The 21,198-nt window shown below is 37.9% G+C and overlaps 2 protein-coding genes and 1 pseudogene across 2 annotated transcripts in view; all 3 read left to right on the top strand.

Moving 5' to 3' along the window:
- LOC137005697 (gastrula zinc finger protein XlCGF57.1-like) overlaps window positions 1–21,198 on the top strand; it is a 661,382-nt gene that overhangs the window by 266,905 nt on the left and 373,279 nt on the right. The window lies entirely within an intron of this gene.
- Window positions 756–12,824, top strand: LOC137014287 (GTPase IMAP family member 9-like; annotated as a pseudogene).
- On the top strand, window positions 6,268–7,986 carry LOC137014293 (golgin subfamily A member 6-like protein 22). The gene is made up of 2 exons (XM_067378548.1): window positions 6,268–7,175; window positions 7,221–7,986. Exons 1-2 carry the CDS (start codon window positions 6,268–6,270, stop codon window positions 7,984–7,986), a joined length of 1,674 nt encoding a protein of 557 aa, XP_067234649.1.

The raw sequence follows: 21,198 nt of genomic DNA, 5'->3' as shown, positions 1-21,198 counted from the left end.
TATTAAAAAAAATCATATATAGCGGCCCCGCCCTCAAGTGCCTCGGCCCACTGGGCATTTGCCCGGTATGCCAGATTACCAGTCCAGGCCTGCTTACACCCATGTTATTTTAATATAATTATAATATTTACTTTCAAATAAACGTTTATTGCATGACACAGTTCACATTTTGTTAGCAAGTGCCCAGAATTGTTGAAAGTTCTCTCACAGCATTTGCTAATAGTAATGACGAGAGTTTCGCTATAATTTTTCATGTTACTATCACCGTTTATAAAACCAATGATGGGACAAACATTACAATCTATGCGTGCACATTTCTGTAATTAGTCAAGGTTATCATAGATTAGCAGGGCTAACCGTTAGCTTTTTAACTTTAATAACTTAGTGATTCAAACGGTCCATTAATTTTTTTTTTTTTTTTTCCAGCGGATATCCTAGTTAACGTTACAACAGTTAACATTTTGTTAGCAAGTGCCCGGAATTGTTGAAAGTTCTCTCACAGCTTTTGCTAATAGTAGTAATGTTAGTAATAACGAGAGTTTCGCTATAATTTTGCATGTCACTATCACCGTTTAAACAAATCTGGTGTTTGTAAAGTTTATAAAACCAATGATGGGACAAACATTACTATTTATGTGTGCACATTTCTGTAATTAGTCAAGGTTATCATAGATTAGCAGGGCTAACCGTTAGCTGTTTAACTTTAATAACGGTCCATGAAAAAATATTTTTCCAGCGGATATTCTAATTACAACATGACTGAGCTAACTGGAGTAAGTCGTGTTCGACAACGGGAGGGTTTTAACACTAGGGTTCACACTTGTCCTGATATGAATGAATAATAATTGTAAAAGTTTAAAATGCACTTTACATTGAGTGAGCAATCTCAAAGTGCTACAAAAAAAACAATATATACCACTATAATTTTTGACATATGGCTAAAATTAAATTACGATCAATGATCATAATCTGCATTCAAACTGAAATTCTTATTGTTGGTTGCCTTTGTGTAATTTCTCCTTTTTCTTTCCAGGTCATCATAGGGTGAGGCTAACTATCCTGTTCAGTGTCAGGCTAAGAGTGAGGAGAAAAAGATTAGGTAGGTGACTAGTTAACATGCACCACAATGTTCAACTGTAAATTTGTTGGCTGTGACCATGTGTCTGAGAATATGTGTAACTATGTTCAGCACACAAAACAGATGAGGACAGACCATCCTGGATTACTGTGCAACACTGGACAACCCCAAGATCTGTGATGTTCTGGCCTGCTATGATCCAGACTCTGACAAGGCTGCCTGCATCCTGCTGCTCCTAATGTTGTACTTCAAAGAGCCAAAAGAGAGCTTGATGCTTGAAGTTGATGTAAGATTTTTTATTCAAATATTTAAAATGCAAAATGATTACATTATCAACATTTACCTTGCATGATTTACTACCTCTGACCAATGAACAATATTTATCCTTCATCCTAAATCCATGCTATTGTGTATTAACTATGTTACAGCCATGTGGACGTCAATACTGCAGAACTCCCCGGCAACCCCTGCTTGATCATTCAAGGTAATGTTACTTTGATCTAGTATCAACATTTCTAACTCATTATTTTGTTTTCATTCTAGAAATCTACATGACCACAATAAATAATAATAATTATAATAAGAATTACATTTGTATAGCCCTTTGTCTCTTAAGCAGATCACAAAGTGCTCATAACGCATAATGTTGTATCTGTTCATTTCAGGTGACATGATGAAGCTGTCTGGATGGCTTATATCCATCGAGGGACATGTCGTGATGGGCCCACACCCTTTCTTTTTACACGGAGTAGTTGCTTTCTTTAGCAGCTATTACGTATTCAACCTTGAGTATCCTGCCGCTGGATCTTCGATGCTGGAGTTCATTCAAAGGTATTTTATAAAGATCACATTTAATCTTGTAATTCACATTATAGTACAGGCTTCCAACTCAATGATTGTCTTGAGGTTGAAAATGCTGACAAACGAGGTACCTGAGGCTAACCTGGTGAGACCATCCTGATCTCACGAACTCATTCAATTACGCTCTGCAGATCAGTCTGGGTTTCTACACGTTATGCTGACAAATACCTGCCGGTCCAATCACAGCTATTTATTTTGTTTTGGGGCAGGCTATGTGATGATGATTTCGAAACGTGTATTGCGAAACGCGAATGTAGTGAATGAAGTAGATGAAATTTTCTTTAAAAGCAGAACAATATGCTCTTAGGCCCTTAAAGGTGCTAAAGAGGATCTTTTCATCGACTGAGAAACTTTGGTTACTGTTACTGAGTTTTTGAAATGAGCGCATGCGTAAGAACAACCCCCCTCCTTTAAAGGAACGCCTCCCAAAACTCGTAAACACTCGTATTGGAATAGAGTGTTTACCACCAGCATTCGCTGTGTCGTGTTAGTGGATTCATTATGTCGGACTCACCGCAGGTAACTCATAATCTGCAGTTGTTACTCCTGTCTCCTGACAAAAACACTGCATGCGGCGCCTGTGGACTGTGGAAAGTTACTGGAGCACGCAGCCGCGCTCGTCTCTCACAAGGAACGTCATGGCAGTGATTGACAAGCCAGAGGGCCAATCGTTTAAGCGATGATCGCCTAAACGATTGGCTGATGTTTTTAAGGCCCTACTTCGTGCACAGATGATGTATATTAATATCATTCCTTTCAGTGCACCTAATAAATAGTCTTTTATCAGTTAGTAAAGACAGTTTCAAGTAATATTACAAAAATGTATAAAACAAAACATCCTCTTTAGCACCTTTAATTGAAAAGGATGTGTTTGTCATACTTTCAACAGGATTTGGTTTTAATTTACCAACTGGCCAATTGCGTGAAGATGCATTTCAGTGGCGGCGCACGTTGATATGGCCTCTTATAGTAGACAATCAACCGCTTTGCCTCTGGCAAACCTAACCTGAGGCACCTTGGCTAAAAATGGCAAAAAACAATTATGGAGTAAGATCTAACAAGTTTGGATTATAAATCTATTAGGGTTTGATGTAGGGGAAAAGCACAGCAAAAAGCACACCTTGATAAATGCTGTCTGCAATACATACTGTAAGTCTATTTAAAACTGAAACTATCTTTGCTTATTAACAGGTGCTTCCTGGGCATCAATCCTGAAAGAGGCTCAAAGACCAATAAGCGGACAACAATGAACCCTCATGTGAGCACCCTTTTGAGGAAACTTTTTGACTTTGAGTGGGCATCATAGTTTTTTTTTACAGCGGTAGTTGTCAGGCTCAGTTTTGAGTAGCCTTGTTCTTTTTGTAATTTTTCAAGACAACTTTGCACTACAAGATTTTTACACAATGCTGTTGCGTGTGGACTCATTATAATGTTTGAGACTGAGAGGAGCGCCTGACCCCTTTACGACATTCCTTCATCACTCTCTCCCTTGCTCTCTTATCTTGCCATGAAGGCCTCATTCCCATCCTGTCCATTACTGTTATTGTGACACAGCTAGTTGAATAGTTGAATTTTGAGACAGGTAGTTGAATTGCAAGTTTGCACAATTTCTCTGCATTTTCTGCATTTTAAGATGGCTTTTATGACTAGAAAGTTTAATTTCTTGAACTCTTGAAGTTCTTGGCATCTGCTGTACATAGAAAAATATTTATTTGTTAATAAATATGCCATTGGGCTAACGTTGACTTTACCTCAGAGTTGTTTGTTGGGGGGAGGGGGTTAATTGTACAATGATTGTAAATTCATAGTAAATTATTGTCAACTTGTACATTACTTTCACAGTACACACTGTAAAAGTACAGGGCCTTGTTGTAATGATGTACAGCAAAAGACTATAATTCCCCAGTAATGTACTGTAATATCACAGTAATTGCTTTATCATTGAAGCTGTGAAGTTACAGTATACAGTTGTGCTTTTACAACAATGCATTGTAATATCACAGATATAAAATTACAGTAAATTGCTGTGAGTATATTTCACAGTATATTGCTGTAATCCTTACTGTGAAAGTCATGCAAAATTTATCCAATTATTTACTGTAAATTTACAACGAAACATTTTGCAGTGTGCATTCATACTGCTTTCTCTGAGCGACTGGATCATCCTCATGCAGTACTGCAAACCATAGCGGGGAGACTACAAGAACATGTAGGAAAGGACAGACGAAATGCTTGACATGCAGTTTATTATAAATGTATAAATCCATTGTGCTAAATCAGTGCAAAAGTCAATGTGTGTGTATAATCATGTTTTGTTTTAGAATTGAATATATTGTGTATAAATGTATATAGTAATACGTGAATGGGGTGCATAAGAATTGTTAACATTAAGATTAATTCAATTTCACTTAATTAAATTTTACATTTCACTTGTTTGCAATAGGTTTTTTAAGGCAATCACCTGTCACCTGCAGGTCTCATGTCCCTGTGAAACCATAGTGAACATACAAGTTTAAAAACATAAAAATACTTCAAAACAACTGCAACACAGTCTTTAACCAAGGTAACGTTAGCCAGAAATATGTTAACAAAGCAGGCAACGCTGGTTGAAAACACTATATTAGCAGATTTTTATCTTTTAAAAACATTGCTGTAACTACATACACATACTACATTCATATGTCGGTGTATTATATAAATATTGTAAACCGATGCATTTATTGACTACAAATTACCAAAAATCACGGTTCTGTCTCTCTAACCCTATCATTTTGAATTGCCGCCGAAGCACTTCCTGGAACTATCTGAAGTCTACACGAATCACGTGACGATCAAGCGTTTTGAACTTCCGTTGTCGCAACTCTCTCTCTCTCTATGGCTCTGGCCCAGTGTATCCAGAGCCATCGTGATTCGCTGAAACGTCCGGAAATGCCACGCCCCTTACCATTAGTTGTTACTGGTTACTGGGCTTCAGTGCAAATGTAAGCATTGCTGTATCAAATTGAGCCGAATCAGACCCAGATGAACAGGGTCAAGCTGAACCTCTGCAATCACGGCTTTTAAAGGACGTTTATGAATGGTATTTCATTTAGTATTTGTGTCAAAGTGTTTAGATGCTGACACTGCTGTTTGTTAGATTTCAATATACAGTTTTATCCTGATTAAAGCTTTACTGTAGCCGAATACATGACTGAGTAGCAGCATTTTTGTAAAGGTAGCGTTTAATTTATAGCATGAACAACTGTTTGTCTATGAACATAGAAGTTTGTTGGTGTTTGTAGAATTTAGCCAACTGAACAAAAATGCGTTGGTCTTTGTGTACATCCTTGATGCAACCAAAAATAGCAACAGAACCACAAATGGCTACAAAAGAAGCAAATTTAAGATACACATGTATGTTACATTTAGGTAATTTTAGCCACAGTTTAATAAAATATATAGAGAAAAATAAATTTAAAAAGTGTCTGTTTTGAACAACAAATTAAACTTTATGACTGATTTCACAGTAGACAGGCCACCACATTGTGGCCATGAGGCCAGAAAGAATTCAGAGGATGCAATTCCTTGTAATATATACAATGTTATTTAAAAAAACTTTTCTTTTTTTCAAATGAGTGAATATATGTTTACAATTTTTCTTCTTAGAAGGTGATCTAAGGATTTTGCTGCTGGGTAAAACTGAAGCAGGAAAAAGTGCAACAGGAAACACCATCCTGGGCAGAAATGCATTTAAAGAGACCAGTACAAAATGTGAGAAACAGGAAGGAGTTTTGAATGGGAAGACTGTTGCTGTAATCAAGACTCCAGGACTGTTCAATACATCTACCTCAAAAGAGCAAGTGAAGGCTGAAATAGAGAGGTGTGTAGAGATATCTGCTCCTGGTCCTCATGTGTTCCTGCTGGTGCTCAAACTGGGAGTGAGATTCACAGAAGAGGAGAGAAACTCAGTGCAATGGATTCAGGAGAACTTTTGAAAAGAGGCTTTGCTTCGTACCATCATTCTCTTTACTCACAGTGATCTGCTGAAGGGTAAAGATTTGGAGGCGTACATCAGGGAGAGCCACTATTTATCTAAAATAGTTGAAAGCTGTGGTGGCAGATATCACTCATTCAACAATGAAGATAGAAACAACCAACAGCAGGTTGCAAAACTGCTACAAAAGATTAATACATTCAGGAGGCACCATGGAATGAGGCATTACACACCTGAGATGATTAAAACCACTCAAACAGAAATAATAGGGAAGGACAGAATTAACCTGCCAAAGTTTCCATATATTTTTTGTGCTATTGTATTGATTGGAGTTATATTACAAGGAACATGGCAGATGGAAAGAGTGATTGAACAGAAGGAGGAGGAGCTGCAAATGAAAGGGCAAGTGAGTCAGGAACTGACAAAAGAGTTGGAACAGAAGAAGGAGGAGCTGCAGAAGAATAAGGAAATGACAAAAGAGTTGGAACAGAAGAAGGAGGAGCTGCATAAGAAAGAGCAGAAGAATAAGGAAATGACAAAAGAGTTGGAACAGAAGAAGGAGGAGCTGCAGAAGAAAGAGCAGAAGAATAAGGAAATGACAAAAGAGTTGGAACAGAAGAAGGAGGAGCTGCAGAAGAAAGAGCAGAAGAATAAGGAAATGACAAAAGAGTTGGAACAGAAGAAGGAGGAGCTGCAGAAGAAAGAGCAGAAGAATAAGGAAATGACAAAAGAGTTCGAACAGAAGGAGGAGGAGCTGCAAATGAAAGGGCAAGTGAGTCAGGAACTGACAAAAGAGTTGGAACAGAAGAAGGAGGAGCTGCAGAAGAATAAGGAAATGACAAAAGAGTTGGAACAGAAGAAGGAGGAGCTGCAGAAGAAAGAGCAGAAGAATAAGGAAATGACAAAAGAGTTGGAACAGAAGAAGGAGGAGCTGCAAATGAAAGGGCAAGTGAGTCAGGAACTGACAAAAGAGTTGGAACAGAAGAAGGAGGAGCTGCAGAAGAATAAGGAAATGACAAAAGAGTTGGAACAGAAGAAGGAGGAGCTGCAGAAGAATAAGGAAATGACAAAAGAGTTGGAACAGAAGAAGGAGGAGCTGCAGAAGAATAAGGAAATGACAAAAGAGTTGGAACAGAAGAAGGAGGAGCTGCAGAAGAAAGAGCAGAAGAATAAGGAAATGACAAAAGAGTTGGAACAGAAGAAGGAGGAGCTGCAGAAGAATAAGGAAATGACAAAAGAGTTCGAACAGAAGAAGGAGGATCTGTAGAAGAAAGAGCAGAAGAATAAGGAAATGACAAAAGAGTTGGAACAGAAGAAGGAGGAGCTGCAGAAGAAAGAGCAGAAGAATAAGGAAATGACAAAAGAGTTGGAACAGAAGAAGGAGGAGCTGCAGAAGAAAGAGCAGAAGAATAAGGAAATGACAAAAGAGTTGGAACAGAAGAAGGAGGAGCTGCAGAAGAAAGAGCAGAAGAATAAGGAAATGACAAAAGAGTTGGAACAGAAGAAGGAGGAGCTGCAGAAGAAAGAGCAGAAGAATAAGGAAATGACAAAAGAGTTGGAACAGAAGAAGGAGGAGCTGCAGAAGAAAGAGCAGAAGAATAAGGAAATGACAAAAGAGTTGGAACAGAAGAAGGAGGAGCTGCAGAAGAAAGAGCAGAAGAATAAGGAAATGACAAAAGAGTTGGAACAGAAGAAGGAGGAGCTGCAGAAGAAAGAGCAGAAGAATAAGGAAATGACAAAAGAATTCGAACAGAAGAAGGAGGAGCTGCAGAAGAAAGAGCAGAAGAATAAGGAAATGACAAAAGAGTTCGAACAGAAGAAGGAGGAGCTGCAGAAGAAAGAGCAGGAGAATAAGGAAATGACAAAAGAGTTGGAACAGAAGAAGGAGGAGCTGCAGAAGAAAGAGCAGAAGAATAAGGAAATGACAAAAGAGTTGGAACAGAAGAAGGAGGAGCTGCAGAAGAAAGAGCAGAAGAATAAGGAAATGACAAAAGAGTTGGAACAGAAGAAGGAGGAGCTGCAGAAGAAAGAGCAGGAGAATCAGCAACAGATGGAGGAGCTGCTGCAAGAGTAGAAGAACCAACAACTGCAGAGAACTTTGTGAGGAACCCTTTAATATAGATGATCTTTATAATATAGTAAAAAGAATGCCATATAACAAATCCCCAGGGCCGGACGGGTTACCTTTTGAATTTGTTAAAGTCTTTTGGGACTTTATTAAGCATCTTCTTTATGAAGTTTATTGAGTGTGCAATGAAAGGTGAATTGGCAGAATCAATTAAACAAGGCCTTATCTCTCTTATTCCCAAGTCTAATAAGGATAATACATTTTTTAGATAATTGGCGCCCGATCACCCTTTTGAATTCTGATTATAGGCTATTGGCTTCTGTATATGATGAAAAGCTCAAACCTTGTTTAACAGACATAATTTCTAACACTCAATCTGGTTTTTAAAAGGAAGACATATCTCTAGTAATATTAGATTAATCATAGATTATTCTGAATTTATAAACGAAGAGGCGTTAATTTGGTTTATCGACTTCTATAAAGCTTTCTATACAGTTGAGCATTCCTTTATTTTTGAAGCCCTTTCTAAGTTTGGTTTTGGTAGATCCTTTATTAAAATGATTCATACTCTTTACAAAGGAATTAATAGTTGTGTCTTCTTAGCTTCCGGCACTTCCTCCAGATCCCCCCCCCCCCCATCTCCTTTTCTTTTTCTGTTGGCTGCTAAGCTACTAACCTTGCATATAAAACACTCAAATATTGAAGGCATAGTTTATCCTGCTCTTTCCCTATATATTGATATTGATAATAAAATTATTAAATCTATTGACTCTCTGTTCTGTTTTATTTGGAGAAATAAAATAATGTGTTCAGAGGAAATCCTTGGTAAGAAATTACAAGGAGGGTGTCTTAATGCTTTAGATTTACAAACGATCAACCAGATATTCAAAATTAACTGGATTAAGAGTTGTGTTTCTAATAATGAATTACCCTGGTTTTGGATCACTAACCTAATATACAAATACTGTGGTGGCCATAAATTCTTACTATCTTGTAATACCATGCAAAGTCCTATAGGTAATGCTGAAATGGAAGACGTTATACCATCCTGTTGGGTGAAGAATGGTTTTGCAAGCAACAATTATCGGGGCCAAACACCAAAAGCAGCATAGACAAATACAACAAGGAATAATTAAAAAAAAAAACATTTTGCATTACATACACACACAAATTAATTTTGCATTACTGTGGTTATGTAATTATGTTGTGTTATATGCTGTTTTTATTTGAACAGGAACTGTAAAAGATTTGATAAAAATTCTAACTCTAATTCCTCATACACCGAACCATATCGAAACTGTGACCCTAAAAAAGAGCACCGAATGATATATATTATTAATTAATATATGTGCATAATAATGGCTTTCAGATACCGAACAGAGACTGACGAAATGGGGTCTCGCCCGAGAGCCCAATCATCTTCGAGTGTTAACAAAACGAGCCAATGATACGAAGAGTATCTTGGTCTAAAGAATTTGCATGCGCAAGCTCCGCCCCACTCTGTGGTATATAAGGAGCAGCGGTGGTCTACGCTCCCGTCGCATGTCGCAACTCGCCCGCCAAAAGTGACAAATTAACATTAATAATAACTTTACTAATATAAAAATAACATTTGAACTATTTACATGTGACAAATTAACATTAATAATAACTTTATAAAAATAACATTTAAACTATTTACATGTGAGACAGGATTAAAAAAGGACCATGCACTGGAAGAGGGACGATGGAATAGCGAGGGACATAAATGAAAGAGGAGAAAGGAGACAAAGTCTGTTTCATTCCCTGCAGAAATTGCTGCCTCATTTAATTAAAAAAAAAATTACTCTGTAGGATCCAATGTTTCCAAATTAAGCAGAACAGTGCTGCTTTCATAAATTAATTTATGCATTTGAAATTTGACGAATTCCTTCATCTGAGGCAGCAACTTCTGCAGGGACGGAAGCAGACTTAAAAGAAAATGTTCATCCTCGGAGCAGGGAGGAGGTTGAGGCCTGGATCTCAGAGCTGACAGGAGCTCTTTTTCAAAATTAATGGACTCCTCCCGAGGCCTTCTCCTCCTCGATGGTGGTACTGTAAAGAAAATGGTGCAATGGCAAATGAATACTGTTTATTGGAAGCATGTCACCAAATGAATAAATGCTTGTACACACCTGTAGGTACAGCAGCTTCAGACGATGGGCCAGCCTGAGCAGGCTCTGGCAGAGGGGACTCGGGCTCTGGTGGAGGTGACCCAGGCTCACTGCATTCCAAAAAATCAGTTGGCTCTGACATTGCAATAATACATATTTAATACAACACATTTGCATATTGTACTGGTCACACTTGTCAACGCACCTCCTGTCTCCGATAGCCCTGCTGCTGCTTCTGCCTGATCTGGGTGTTCATACCCTGCGGTCTGCTCATCCCCGTCCCTACTCTCCATATAAGGGGTCGAGGAGGACAGGACCGCAGAGTCTTCCACCTTTTGGCTGACTCTGCTGCTGACCCACTACTTTTCTCTGTCTCCTTTCTCCTCTCTTTCAAATATGTGTCCCTCAGACTCTTCCATCTCGTTCTGCACCATTCCTCTGAATAAACACATCAACTCGTCAGTTGGAAACTAGTAGCGGCAATTTAACTCGGTTATGCCGGCCGGCTTTCACTAGCTTGCAGGTGGGCTAGTATCAATGGCTAAAATCATGCAAAGCGTTTTACAACTTACCAGATTGTCCGATTTCCTCACTTATCCTCTTCCAGGCAAGGTCCTTTTTATTCCTGTCTTGATAAAAATATGATGATACATCATACAGTTCAGGGTGGCCACACACAGCGACTATCAGTTTGTCCTCCATCTTGTTCTGGTCTCCACCGCTGATCACGTCATAAACACGTAACTACCAAAGCAGAGTCCCTGATTGGTTAATTGAATATTCGCCAAAGTTCAGATTTTTCAACTCGTGATTTGATTGAACCAGTGTGAATCTTTGTATTAAGTCGTTAATCTGAATTATTGCTGCTAGATCACAATTTATGACTGTTAGGCAGCTTCAGTATAGCAGATGTAGATCTATACCAATGCACTAATTAATTCATGCTTAACTAAAGCACAGATAATCTTGAGTTAAAGCATGAGTTGAGTTTGAGACTAAAACCAGTCCATGATTTGCTCTCCCTCCATCATCCTGTGTGTATGACTTTCTTCTTTCAGATGAACACAATAAGAGTTATATTAATAAATATCCTGACGCTTCCCAGCTTTATAATGGCAGTGAAAAGTTACCAAAGTATGAAGCTGAAAAAAGTGCATCTATCATAAACGTCCTCCACACGGCTCCGGAGGGGTTAATAAACACCTTCTGAAGACAATCTGTGGGTTTTTGTAAGAAAAACATCCATATTTAAGCTTCCGCACGACTGCCTTACATATTTAGCTTAAAGATAAAGCATAAATGATGCAACATATGATGTTGGACGTAGTTAAAACTTTTTAAACTGTGCAAGGTGTTACAATTATCTGTAAGTTAAATATGTAAGGCAGTCTAGCGGAAGCTCGATATTTGACTTTATAACGTTTTAAATATGGATGTTTTTCTTAAAACATGGATTGTCTTCATACTGCCTTTATTAACCCCTCCGGAGCCGTGTGGGGGATGTTTATGATGGATGGATGCATATTTTTGAGCTTCAAACTGGTGGTAACTGTTCATTGCCACTACAAAGCTTAGAGGAGCCATATTTTTATAATATTTTTTAATTATTTAAGAAGAAAGTCACATACACCTCGGATGGCTTGAGGGAGAGGAAATAATGAGACAATTTTCATTTGAATGTGAACCAATCCTTTATCTCACATTAGTGCACCCATATTGTAGGTCTAAAGGTTAAGGGTTAGTATTAGTCCATTCAAGTGCAAAAATATGCAGAAGGGATCTCGTTTTAGTATCATGCTCTATTAAATTTTGAGAGGCAGCTTTCTGTGCATGCAGTGTTGCGAAAGTTTCTCTAAAAGTAACTAATTACTAGGGCTGGACCAGAATATTTTAATATTCGTGTTGTAGGTTGGTATTCGATTTTCAAATTTGGTATTCAAATATGCTTTTTTTACATCTGGCATCCCCTCGCTTGAATATGTTTACACTATAGAATCTGGTGAAATACAATACACTTTTATACAATGATCCTATATAGCCTAGCTGTTTTTAATATGATGGACAGTTTAAGCAACCCAACCTTGTTATACTTTATACATATATTTGCTTCTTAGCCTGTACATAACTGGCGCGTGTGTGTGGTAAAAATGAATGATGCACACCGGAAAACATTAAGGCATTATTAAGGACAGGAACACGGACATGTTTACTTCCTGGAGTAGGATTTTACTCCATTTCTGATAAGATAGCGATCATGATTAGGGCAGTACCTTATATATTTTACATCAAAATCTTATGTATAAAGTATAAAGTGTCGACTATGTTGTAAACAGTTGGGAAAGTAAACCAGATGTGTATCAGCAGCCAACAGCAACTGTTCGTCACCACCAATCTTAATCAAACAACAGAAAGAGAAAATCACTTTTGTAGCTTTAGCAAAGATAGATTGTATTAATTAATTACATTTAATGTATTCCTTGAGAGCCAGACTAAGAGTCACGTGCACCCCTGCATATAAAAGAAATTTACAATTTACCTCATTTGTTATCAGTAATTTAGATATCCCGTCTTCAAAACTATGATGGTAAAGTGTCTTTATGAAGTTAATCTTTATCTCATGATGATTACTTTTTTATCTTACAGTCAGAAGATATTCATGAGGAGCCAGAGAGTGACTCCATGGAATCTGAGGTTTCCAGCTGTGGAGGATAAGACCCAGATTACAATCCGGATCCCAAGATTGCATCATCGAGCAGTGAAGATTTGAGCCCAGCCAAGGGTGTATCACGTAGGAGCCTGTCCATTGAAGAACTTGAATGTTCAAACATAACTTTGAGTGAAGATGAAGATCAGATAAGAGGCAAGTGCACCAATAAAAAACAAAAAAAAACGTGTAACTTATGTGAAAAGACACAAAAAAACACAAGACAAACAAAACCAATAAAGGCAAATCAACTGTGACCTTAAAAACTTGTACAAAAAAGGGAAGACTTTAAACGAGCTTGGGACAAAAAACATTATTGCCTGTACTGTAGCCAAGCACACTCAAAGATTTCAAGGCATTTAGAGAGAAAGCATATCGAAATCAAAGATGTGGCATATGCCTTCAGCTTTCCATTACGGTCAAAAGAAAGAAAGATTCTTTTAGAACAGTTGCGGAATAAAGGAGACTTTAAATACAATGCAGAAGTTCTGGAATTTTTTAAAGCAGCTTTAAAAGAGAGTGTGTGTTTGTGTACTGTTTTTCCCAACCTTATGGGGACTAAATGTTCGTTCCCACAAGTATAATACAATAAAAATAATACATTTTTTTGGTCCCCATGATGAAATAAGCTAATAAATCATACAGAATGATATTTTTTGATCATTTAAAAATGTTCTGTGATGGCGTAGAGATAGTGATAGATATTCTTATCAGCCTGACTTTTCTTTCCCTATTTCTCCCTGTTTTCCCTCACCTGGTCTTCATGGATGCAAGGGTAGAATGGAGACTAGTTGTTATAGTTTTGTCACACATCTGGTTTTAATGTACACAATGTATATGTGTGTGTGTTTCTTGGAAAGCAGCCAAGAAAGGATCCCTGCTTTTTAGGCCTTACTGGAACCCAAGGCAGGCAGGGGCACTGGACCAGATGTTGACCATATTTAGATTTTTTCTATATGTACCACATTCCTATATCATGAAAGTATATTCTCATTGGACATTATTGTTACACCACCCCCTGAACATGTTTAAAAGCCCTGTACTGAAGTAAGTCTGGGAGGAGGTTTTGTGAACGGATTGGCTTCATGTTCATGACTCTTTCCCATAGGCCTATGCATTCAATGAGTGAAAAAGACAAACTGAGAATGAGGCACGAATCGGGACCATAAATGTAAGATTAAATAACCTTGCAGATAGTATATACACAGTTTGTACAGTATAAAAACGCCTATGGAGAATTACAGTAATGATAGGAGTGAGTGTGTGGGTCGGTGCGTGCGTGCGTGTGTGTATATAACTGATTGTATGTCGTGCCAGACCTTGTCATCCTTAATATATCTGGCTCATTTTGGTTCTTTAAATGCATTTAAGGATTTTATAAGAAATTATGTTGTGTTGCATTTCTTGTGCTCTGTAGAAAAGGCAAAATATCGATACTTGAAACCATGAGCAGCAAATGGCATGACAATTAAATGACATAATCACGCAGTAACTACACTAATTATGGAAGCCCGTTTCCGCCAATAAAAAAATTTAAAAAAAGATTTATTGCGACTTTATATCTCAGAATTCTGGCTTTATAACTCGCAATTGTGAGATATAAAATCACAATTGCGAGTTAAAAAGTCAGAATTCTGAGATAAAAAGTCGCAATTAATCTTTTTATTTTTTTATTTAGTGGCGGAAACGGGCTTAGATAATTAAGCCATGCAAAGATATACAATAAATGCAAATGCAAAAGAATCATCATAATCAGCAATTGGTTAACAATATGTGCCTTTGCAGGCTTAATGTTTTTGCGTAATGTAGGCAACTACATTCATAACAAATGTCCCCTTTCATAAAAGTTCAAAAATAGTCCATAAACTCACCTCGTTTATAGCGCTGGCCACTGCCAGCTCTAGATGGCTATCATCAAAGTGGCCGCGTCTTCTCACGTTGAGTGCGCTGCAAAATCTGCGAACACTCATTGCAGAACATTTTTGTACGCCCATTTGGGATAAGTGCACAGAAATGTTTTCATAAGTCATATTATTACTTATCATACTGATGATCACATCTGCGTGCCCTGCTAAAGATGCCATTTTAATCCTTTGCCGCGTCTTTGCCCCCCCGCCGTTGACCTTTGCAAATGCTTTTTAAGATTTTCTTTTTTTCATTTTTCACAATTTAGTTTTAACACGTAAGATTGAGGAACAAAATATATACAAATGTATAAATTCCTTGTTTTTAAAATCCATTTTAATCGTTTTCCATTTTATGACGAAAACGATAAATTAAAAAAAGACATTTTTTCGTTTTCCGTTTTCTGATCTGAAAACGGATATGGAATGAACGGAAGATACCCTGATTGACCATACACGGACCGGGTCGATAAACTTATTTTAAGTAATGAATCTCAAAATCATATTGATGTGTTCGGTGATTAAACCATGCTCTCATTACCTGTTACAACAATCTTGAATTTTAAAACAATTTTACAATGAATAAGATAATGAGATGAGATTTTGTTAGAATGTTGAACTGTGTTGGACCTATAATGCCTCGTTTCCACTGAGCGGTACGGTACGGTTCGGTTCGGTACGGTACGCATTTTTTTCCGTTTCCATTATCAAAAGTTGTGAATGGTACCCTAATTCCGAACCGTACCGTACCACTTTTTTGGGACCCTTTCGTTGGGGTACCAAGCACAACAGTACCGTACCAAAAGGGTGGAGCTACACTCTGCAGAACGTTGATTGGTTGACAGAGAATCGTCACTTGCGCGTGCTACAAGGGGAATGACAACACAAGAGGCGCCACACACAAATGTGGTTCAGACAATGCATGCATTAATTATCTTCACTTCATGTAGGCTATATAACAAAACATAATATAAAACACAACCCTGCCTCTTTTCGTTTTTATTTAAAAAATATGAAACCTATTAATGTGTGGTTCAGGCAATATGTGCATATGTACTCTGATTATCTTCACTGTATGTAGCCTATAATAAAATGAAATAAGACAAAACAACCTTCTCTTTTTGTTAAACGTCAGTTTTAATTATCAATAATAACCATTATAAATAAAATATGAGAAGCTATAGGCTACAATAAGAAATAAAGACAAGCAAACAATTCAGTCAAACGTACAGCGCACTAACGGTAAAGTTAAATAAATATATAAAGTTATAAAACTTCATTTTCCCCTCGGCCAAAACGATTTGCCCGGGAACAAATTATAAATTCATGAGACCAAAGATTGCCCATTATACACAAGATGAATGATATCTTGTTTTTAACCATTACAGAGACATCAGAGCCAGCGGCGAATGTCAGAAGGATTAGCCGAGGTACAGCTGCTCTCGGCTGGGTACATGAGCACCGAGTGCCCGGTGATCTCCTGGATCTCACAACTCCGACAACGTCAGATCAAATTTTCAAATAGGCGCTATCTTTATAAATTAACCACAGATTTGAGATTTAAACAACTACATTCTCGCCTGAAAACTTTTAAAACTACATTTCATGACACAGTAAAATAGTTTTTAAATTACGCAGGTTTTCTCCTCCGCTTGCTGGTAGGTGCTGCGGCATGGACGTCTGAACTTTGCAATCTTGGTATTCTGAAACGCCGAATGCAAAACTCGTCTTCTTTTTGTGACAGACAGCCTCAAACCGAGAAGCAAGAACAAGATCTGCTGTAGTATGTCCTCCATTGTTGTTTACTATATCGTTTTTTTCTTCGCGCGAGAATGACGTCGATCACTATTTTCCGGCTACACCACGCCTATCAAGTAAGGGTACTGTTTGCGGTGGAAACGCAAGCCTGATCAAGGTGTACCGTTCCGAACCGTACCGAACTGTACCGAACCGAACCGTTACCGCTCAGTGGAAACGAGGCATAAGTGTGTGATCAAATGTTGTTTCTACATTGTGAATCAGTAAAACAAAAAAGCACTCAACAGGTGGAACCCTTGCGATTAGACAGCTAAATTGCTCGTTAAGCGACAGCCAATCACAGGCTTTCCCATCCCCCACTCGTTTGCAGCCACCTAGATTTGCTTCAGCAGGGACGTGCACAGGAATTTTGAGGGGCAGTTGCTCTGACCTAAAAAAGGGCACTCCCCTACCAATCCCCCCCCCCCACCTCAGGTGTGTTATTTTTTCTAATAATTCAACGGCCCGTCGTCAATTATTCCTTACTTGAATCACAGCTTTAATAATGTTTTGACATCGACAACCCAAGTGCATTTTACCTCAAACTTGAGTCTAGTTAACTTTCTAAAGTAGCAATCGCTTCTCGGGTCGACATTAACACACTGACAAAATTATATTCAGAATTAAAAATATTTTTATACCACTTTTTAATGTGTGATTGTGTAAAGGTTTTCACGAGATACCAACCTTTCGCGAACTTGCTTCCAACACGCGTTCTCATCAGTGTTGCCAGATTGGAAATGTCCAATTATCGTACCAGAAGCTCAAAATTATCGTATTTGGAAGAAAATTATCGTACACGACTTTTTTGTATAGGTAAATGAACTAAATTAATAACTAATTATTTTTACAACAGAAAGAATCAATACTGAACTAACTTAAGCTGGACAATCACACTATTTTTGCTGCTGTACAGCCAAAATTATGTTCTCTCTATCTCTGTAAAGCTATACTTTGACACAATCTGCATTGTAAAAAGAGCTGTATAAATAAAGGTGACATGAGAGTCAAATGTACATAATACAGCTATTTATCTATAGACCAACAACTTTTTGACATGAACTGTAAATTACCACAATACATAAATAATTATTAGGCGTGCCTTAGTGGGAAACAACTGACCTAAGCGCCGCTGCAGAAACGTTAACTTGGCCTGCGTCTCAATGTGCATACTATCCATCCTAAATAGTATATAGCATTTTCAATACTATTTCGGGCGGATAGGGTGGACAGTATGCACATTGAGATGCAGGGCTGAGCTCGTGAGAGAGATTCATTCTCCACAATGATTGGCCGAGAACACGTAACAAGAGATGAGATGGAAGACGTGCCTAACAAAGTTCAAGTTAGGATCCACACAGCTAGATCAATGAGCCGATTATAACGACCATCATTTTAAGTGTCACAAAATACTGAAATTATCGTACATTATGGGATTTTTTCATTATTGATCGTACATCGTACAGAGGTCAAAATTATCGTACAAATACGATAATTATCGTACGTCTGGCAACACTGGTTCTCATGGAGGCGCGGTGTGCACGGAGGGGAGGGGCTGTGCGCGCGCGAGTATGTGAGAGAGACGCGTGAGTGAGAGACGCAGGGAAATGAAATGAAGCTGAACGTTTGCTCTATGAAAGACATTGACAAAGACGAAAACTAAGGACATTTAATCTATAATTTTATTTTATTTTAGTTAGTTTTGCCAAACACACATTGGTTAGTTATCGTTTTTTGTAATGCCTGTTTAATATGCCTGTTTGTAATGCGTGTTTGCCCTTCCCCTACTGACTTTCACTTTCGGACAGGTGCCCGAATATGGAAGTGAATGAGGCTTTGCTTTTCTTTTTTTTTTTTTTCTTTTTTTATCTAGGCCTACATGAAATTTCGCATCCATTGTACGATTTTTTTATTTATCTTTTTCCACCTCGGAAGGGCAACGTGAGTCGAGAAGGGCATATGGGCAGTTGCCCGGGCAACCTGAGCAACCCCCCTGTGCACGTCCTTGTGCTTCAGCATTTGTTTTTTTTGCAGGATGTTGTCGAATAGAGATTACATCAATCTAATGAGTGAAAGGTTCAATACAATAATAGAAAGAATACGAAACGACCAGCAGCTGCCTGAACAGACTACGTCTTCAAATAGTCTTGTTGAAAGGTATTTATTTCGAATAATATAGAAAATATCTACAATGAGTAGATATTTTACTATGCAAAGTGTGGTTCATATGTTTGCGTTCGTAACGTTCAATTCTGCTCTGAAACAGACCATGAATGCAGGCTTCCATTTTTTAAATTGCGATGCAAAAACATAAGATGCAATTTAGTTATCTACTGACTAGTAATTTAAATTACTTTATCTACTAGTAATTTAACATTAATTAAGTTATGTTTAAGTAATGTTAATAAGAAAAAGTTTGTAATATTGTCTCAGTATATTTGTACATTACTGCATAAAGTGTGTTTTAGTCCTAGCAAGAAAGTTTTAGCTATACCGCAGAATTCCCGCCTTGGAATCTCTTGGATCGAACCCCTCCCATCCCGCTATTAACGTTACAGCAGCATTTGACAAAGTACATCTAGAACAGGGCTAGGCAAACAACTGCGCAGTTTGGTTCAAAATCGTTATTTTGATGGAATGTCATAGATTCAAACTCCTCACCTTTCAGTGAGAACTCTCCTTTTTTAGATCAAAATGGGTCACCTATGGGATCTGCATAGATCCAATGAGAGTTATGAGATTTTCATGAGATTTTAACGAAATGTTCATTTTAATAAAAAATTACAGTTTTGGACATGATTAAATGAGAACAAGAACTACAAATGAGCATATAAAGCAAATAACTTGCATGCCCCCACCTCTTGCAATGTTCTCACCTTTTTCCCCTTACCTACTAGCAAAATCTCTGAAAAGCACACAGTATGCAGCCTTTCACTTGGATTCTAAAATGTGGTGTCCTTCCTGCTTCTCGAATTCAATATCTACTCCATTTTGATATAAAATATTTTTTTTTTTGGAACATTGGCTAAAACTTTTTTTCTGTCATTTCTTTCAGGCTGAGGATGTTCGGACAAAATTCTAACCCTGTTAGCAGGCCGAGGAGGAGGAGGAGGATGCAAACGCGACATGTTACGTCCAGAGTTGGTCTCATCCTCCTCCCTGATTTACCAACATTCCATCCCCAAAAAGGTTTGATAATAAATTATGCATAAATCATCATTGTAGGAGAATACTGCAAAAAAAAAAAAAAAAAAGATTACCATGAGATAAGTATAGCCTATAAATGTATAAAGTTATGAAGCGTCACGTTGCCCTCAGCCAAAACAGAGCCAGCAACAAACGTCAAAAGGACTAGCCGAGGTACACCTGCTCTCGGCTGGGTACGTGAGTGCTGAGTGTCCGGTGATCGCCTGGATCTCACAACTCCGACAACGTCAGATCAAATTTTCAGAAAGGTGCTATTTTTATTTTTATCAATAAATCACAAATTTGAGCTTTAAATCAGCACATTCTCACCTGAAAAACAATTAAAACTATCATGACATAATAACAGTAATATGTTTACATTACGCGGGTTTTCTCCTTTACTGATGCTTGCTGGTTAGTGCGAGATGCATTCTGGGATACCTGGCTGTCTCAATTCTGTCACCTCTCGATGCATCCTCGATAAAAGGGACGGATTAAGAACACGCCCAGGGATTTGAACTGAACTTGGCTAGATGTGAACTTTGACATTTCACAAGTCCACAAGAACACGAGTACAGACAAGTACGCATATTGAGAAATCTTACGTTGAAAACTTACGTTGTCATTCATCCCCGACAAGAACCGCCCACTGCTTCTGACTGACATGTAAACTGGCCAACCATCGATGAGAAAGTAAGGGTCTGCACAATCCAGCTAATGAGATTAGATCTTTTGGAGCCAGGCGGTTCGTTGGTGTGTAGTATTTTACTAGATCAGTTTATTTGAAAAATAAAATGGATATTTCAAAGTTCTTCAAAAAAAAAAGGAATTAAAACACCCCCAGCCAGCACATAAACTCCAAAATGCAACAGCTTCAGGTATCTATAACTTACTGTATCTCTCAAATTAGATTGTTACTGAGCCATGTCAATGTGAAGCAGCAAATATTTAATCATAGTAGGCATTTTCGTTTTTCTTATTCAGTTTTAAATTATGTGTCTGGTTTACACTTCTGAGCATAGCTAAAGTTTGCGCAGCACAGACTTCCTAGGACACACACACACACACACTTAGAGCTATTATATGAACGGTTTGGACATGGTCTCTAGCAACTTTTCTTCGTGTTAGCGCAACAATTCAATAAAAAAGATAATAAAAAATAAATATTTCGCTAACGAAAATGGTTCCAAACAAAGCCATGTCTGCAGCAACACAGTGGTGTTTACTGATTAAATTTGCATTTTTGATTGAATCTGGTGTTTTCACTGAGCCATTCATAAAAACAGCTTCTTAGGGTGCGTCTCAATCAGCTCCCTAGTTCAGTAGTCAGGGCACTGATCAGGGAATCAGCCACATTTACATGATATACAATGTCATGATATACAATGATATGCAATTTGTAAGAGCAATGTAAATGCATAATGTAATAATGCATAATGTATAAGTGCTCCTTCAAAAATATGTGTATAGAGCCCTGCGTTTAAAATTATGCTGG

Source organism: Chanodichthys erythropterus, chromosome 3, assembly GCF_024489055.1.
Source record: "Chanodichthys erythropterus isolate Z2021 chromosome 3, ASM2448905v1, whole genome shotgun sequence".
Taxonomy (NCBI): domain Eukaryota; kingdom Metazoa; phylum Chordata; class Actinopteri; order Cypriniformes; family Xenocyprididae; genus Chanodichthys; species Chanodichthys erythropterus.
The sequence above is the reverse complement of the archived record's forward strand: the minus strand, read 5'-3'. Positions and strand labels throughout refer to the sequence as shown.

Excerpts from the sequence above, each read along its gene's own strand:
- LOC137014293 (XM_067378548.1), top strand. The coding sequence starts at position 6,268 with ATGGAAAGAGTGATTGAACAGAAGGAGGAGGAGCTGCAAATGAAAGGG. Across the intron at positions 7,176-7,220 it reads GAACAGAAGAAGGAGGATCT|ACAGAAGAAGGAGGAGCTGC; the intron begins GTAGAAGAAAGA and ends AAAAGAGTTGGA.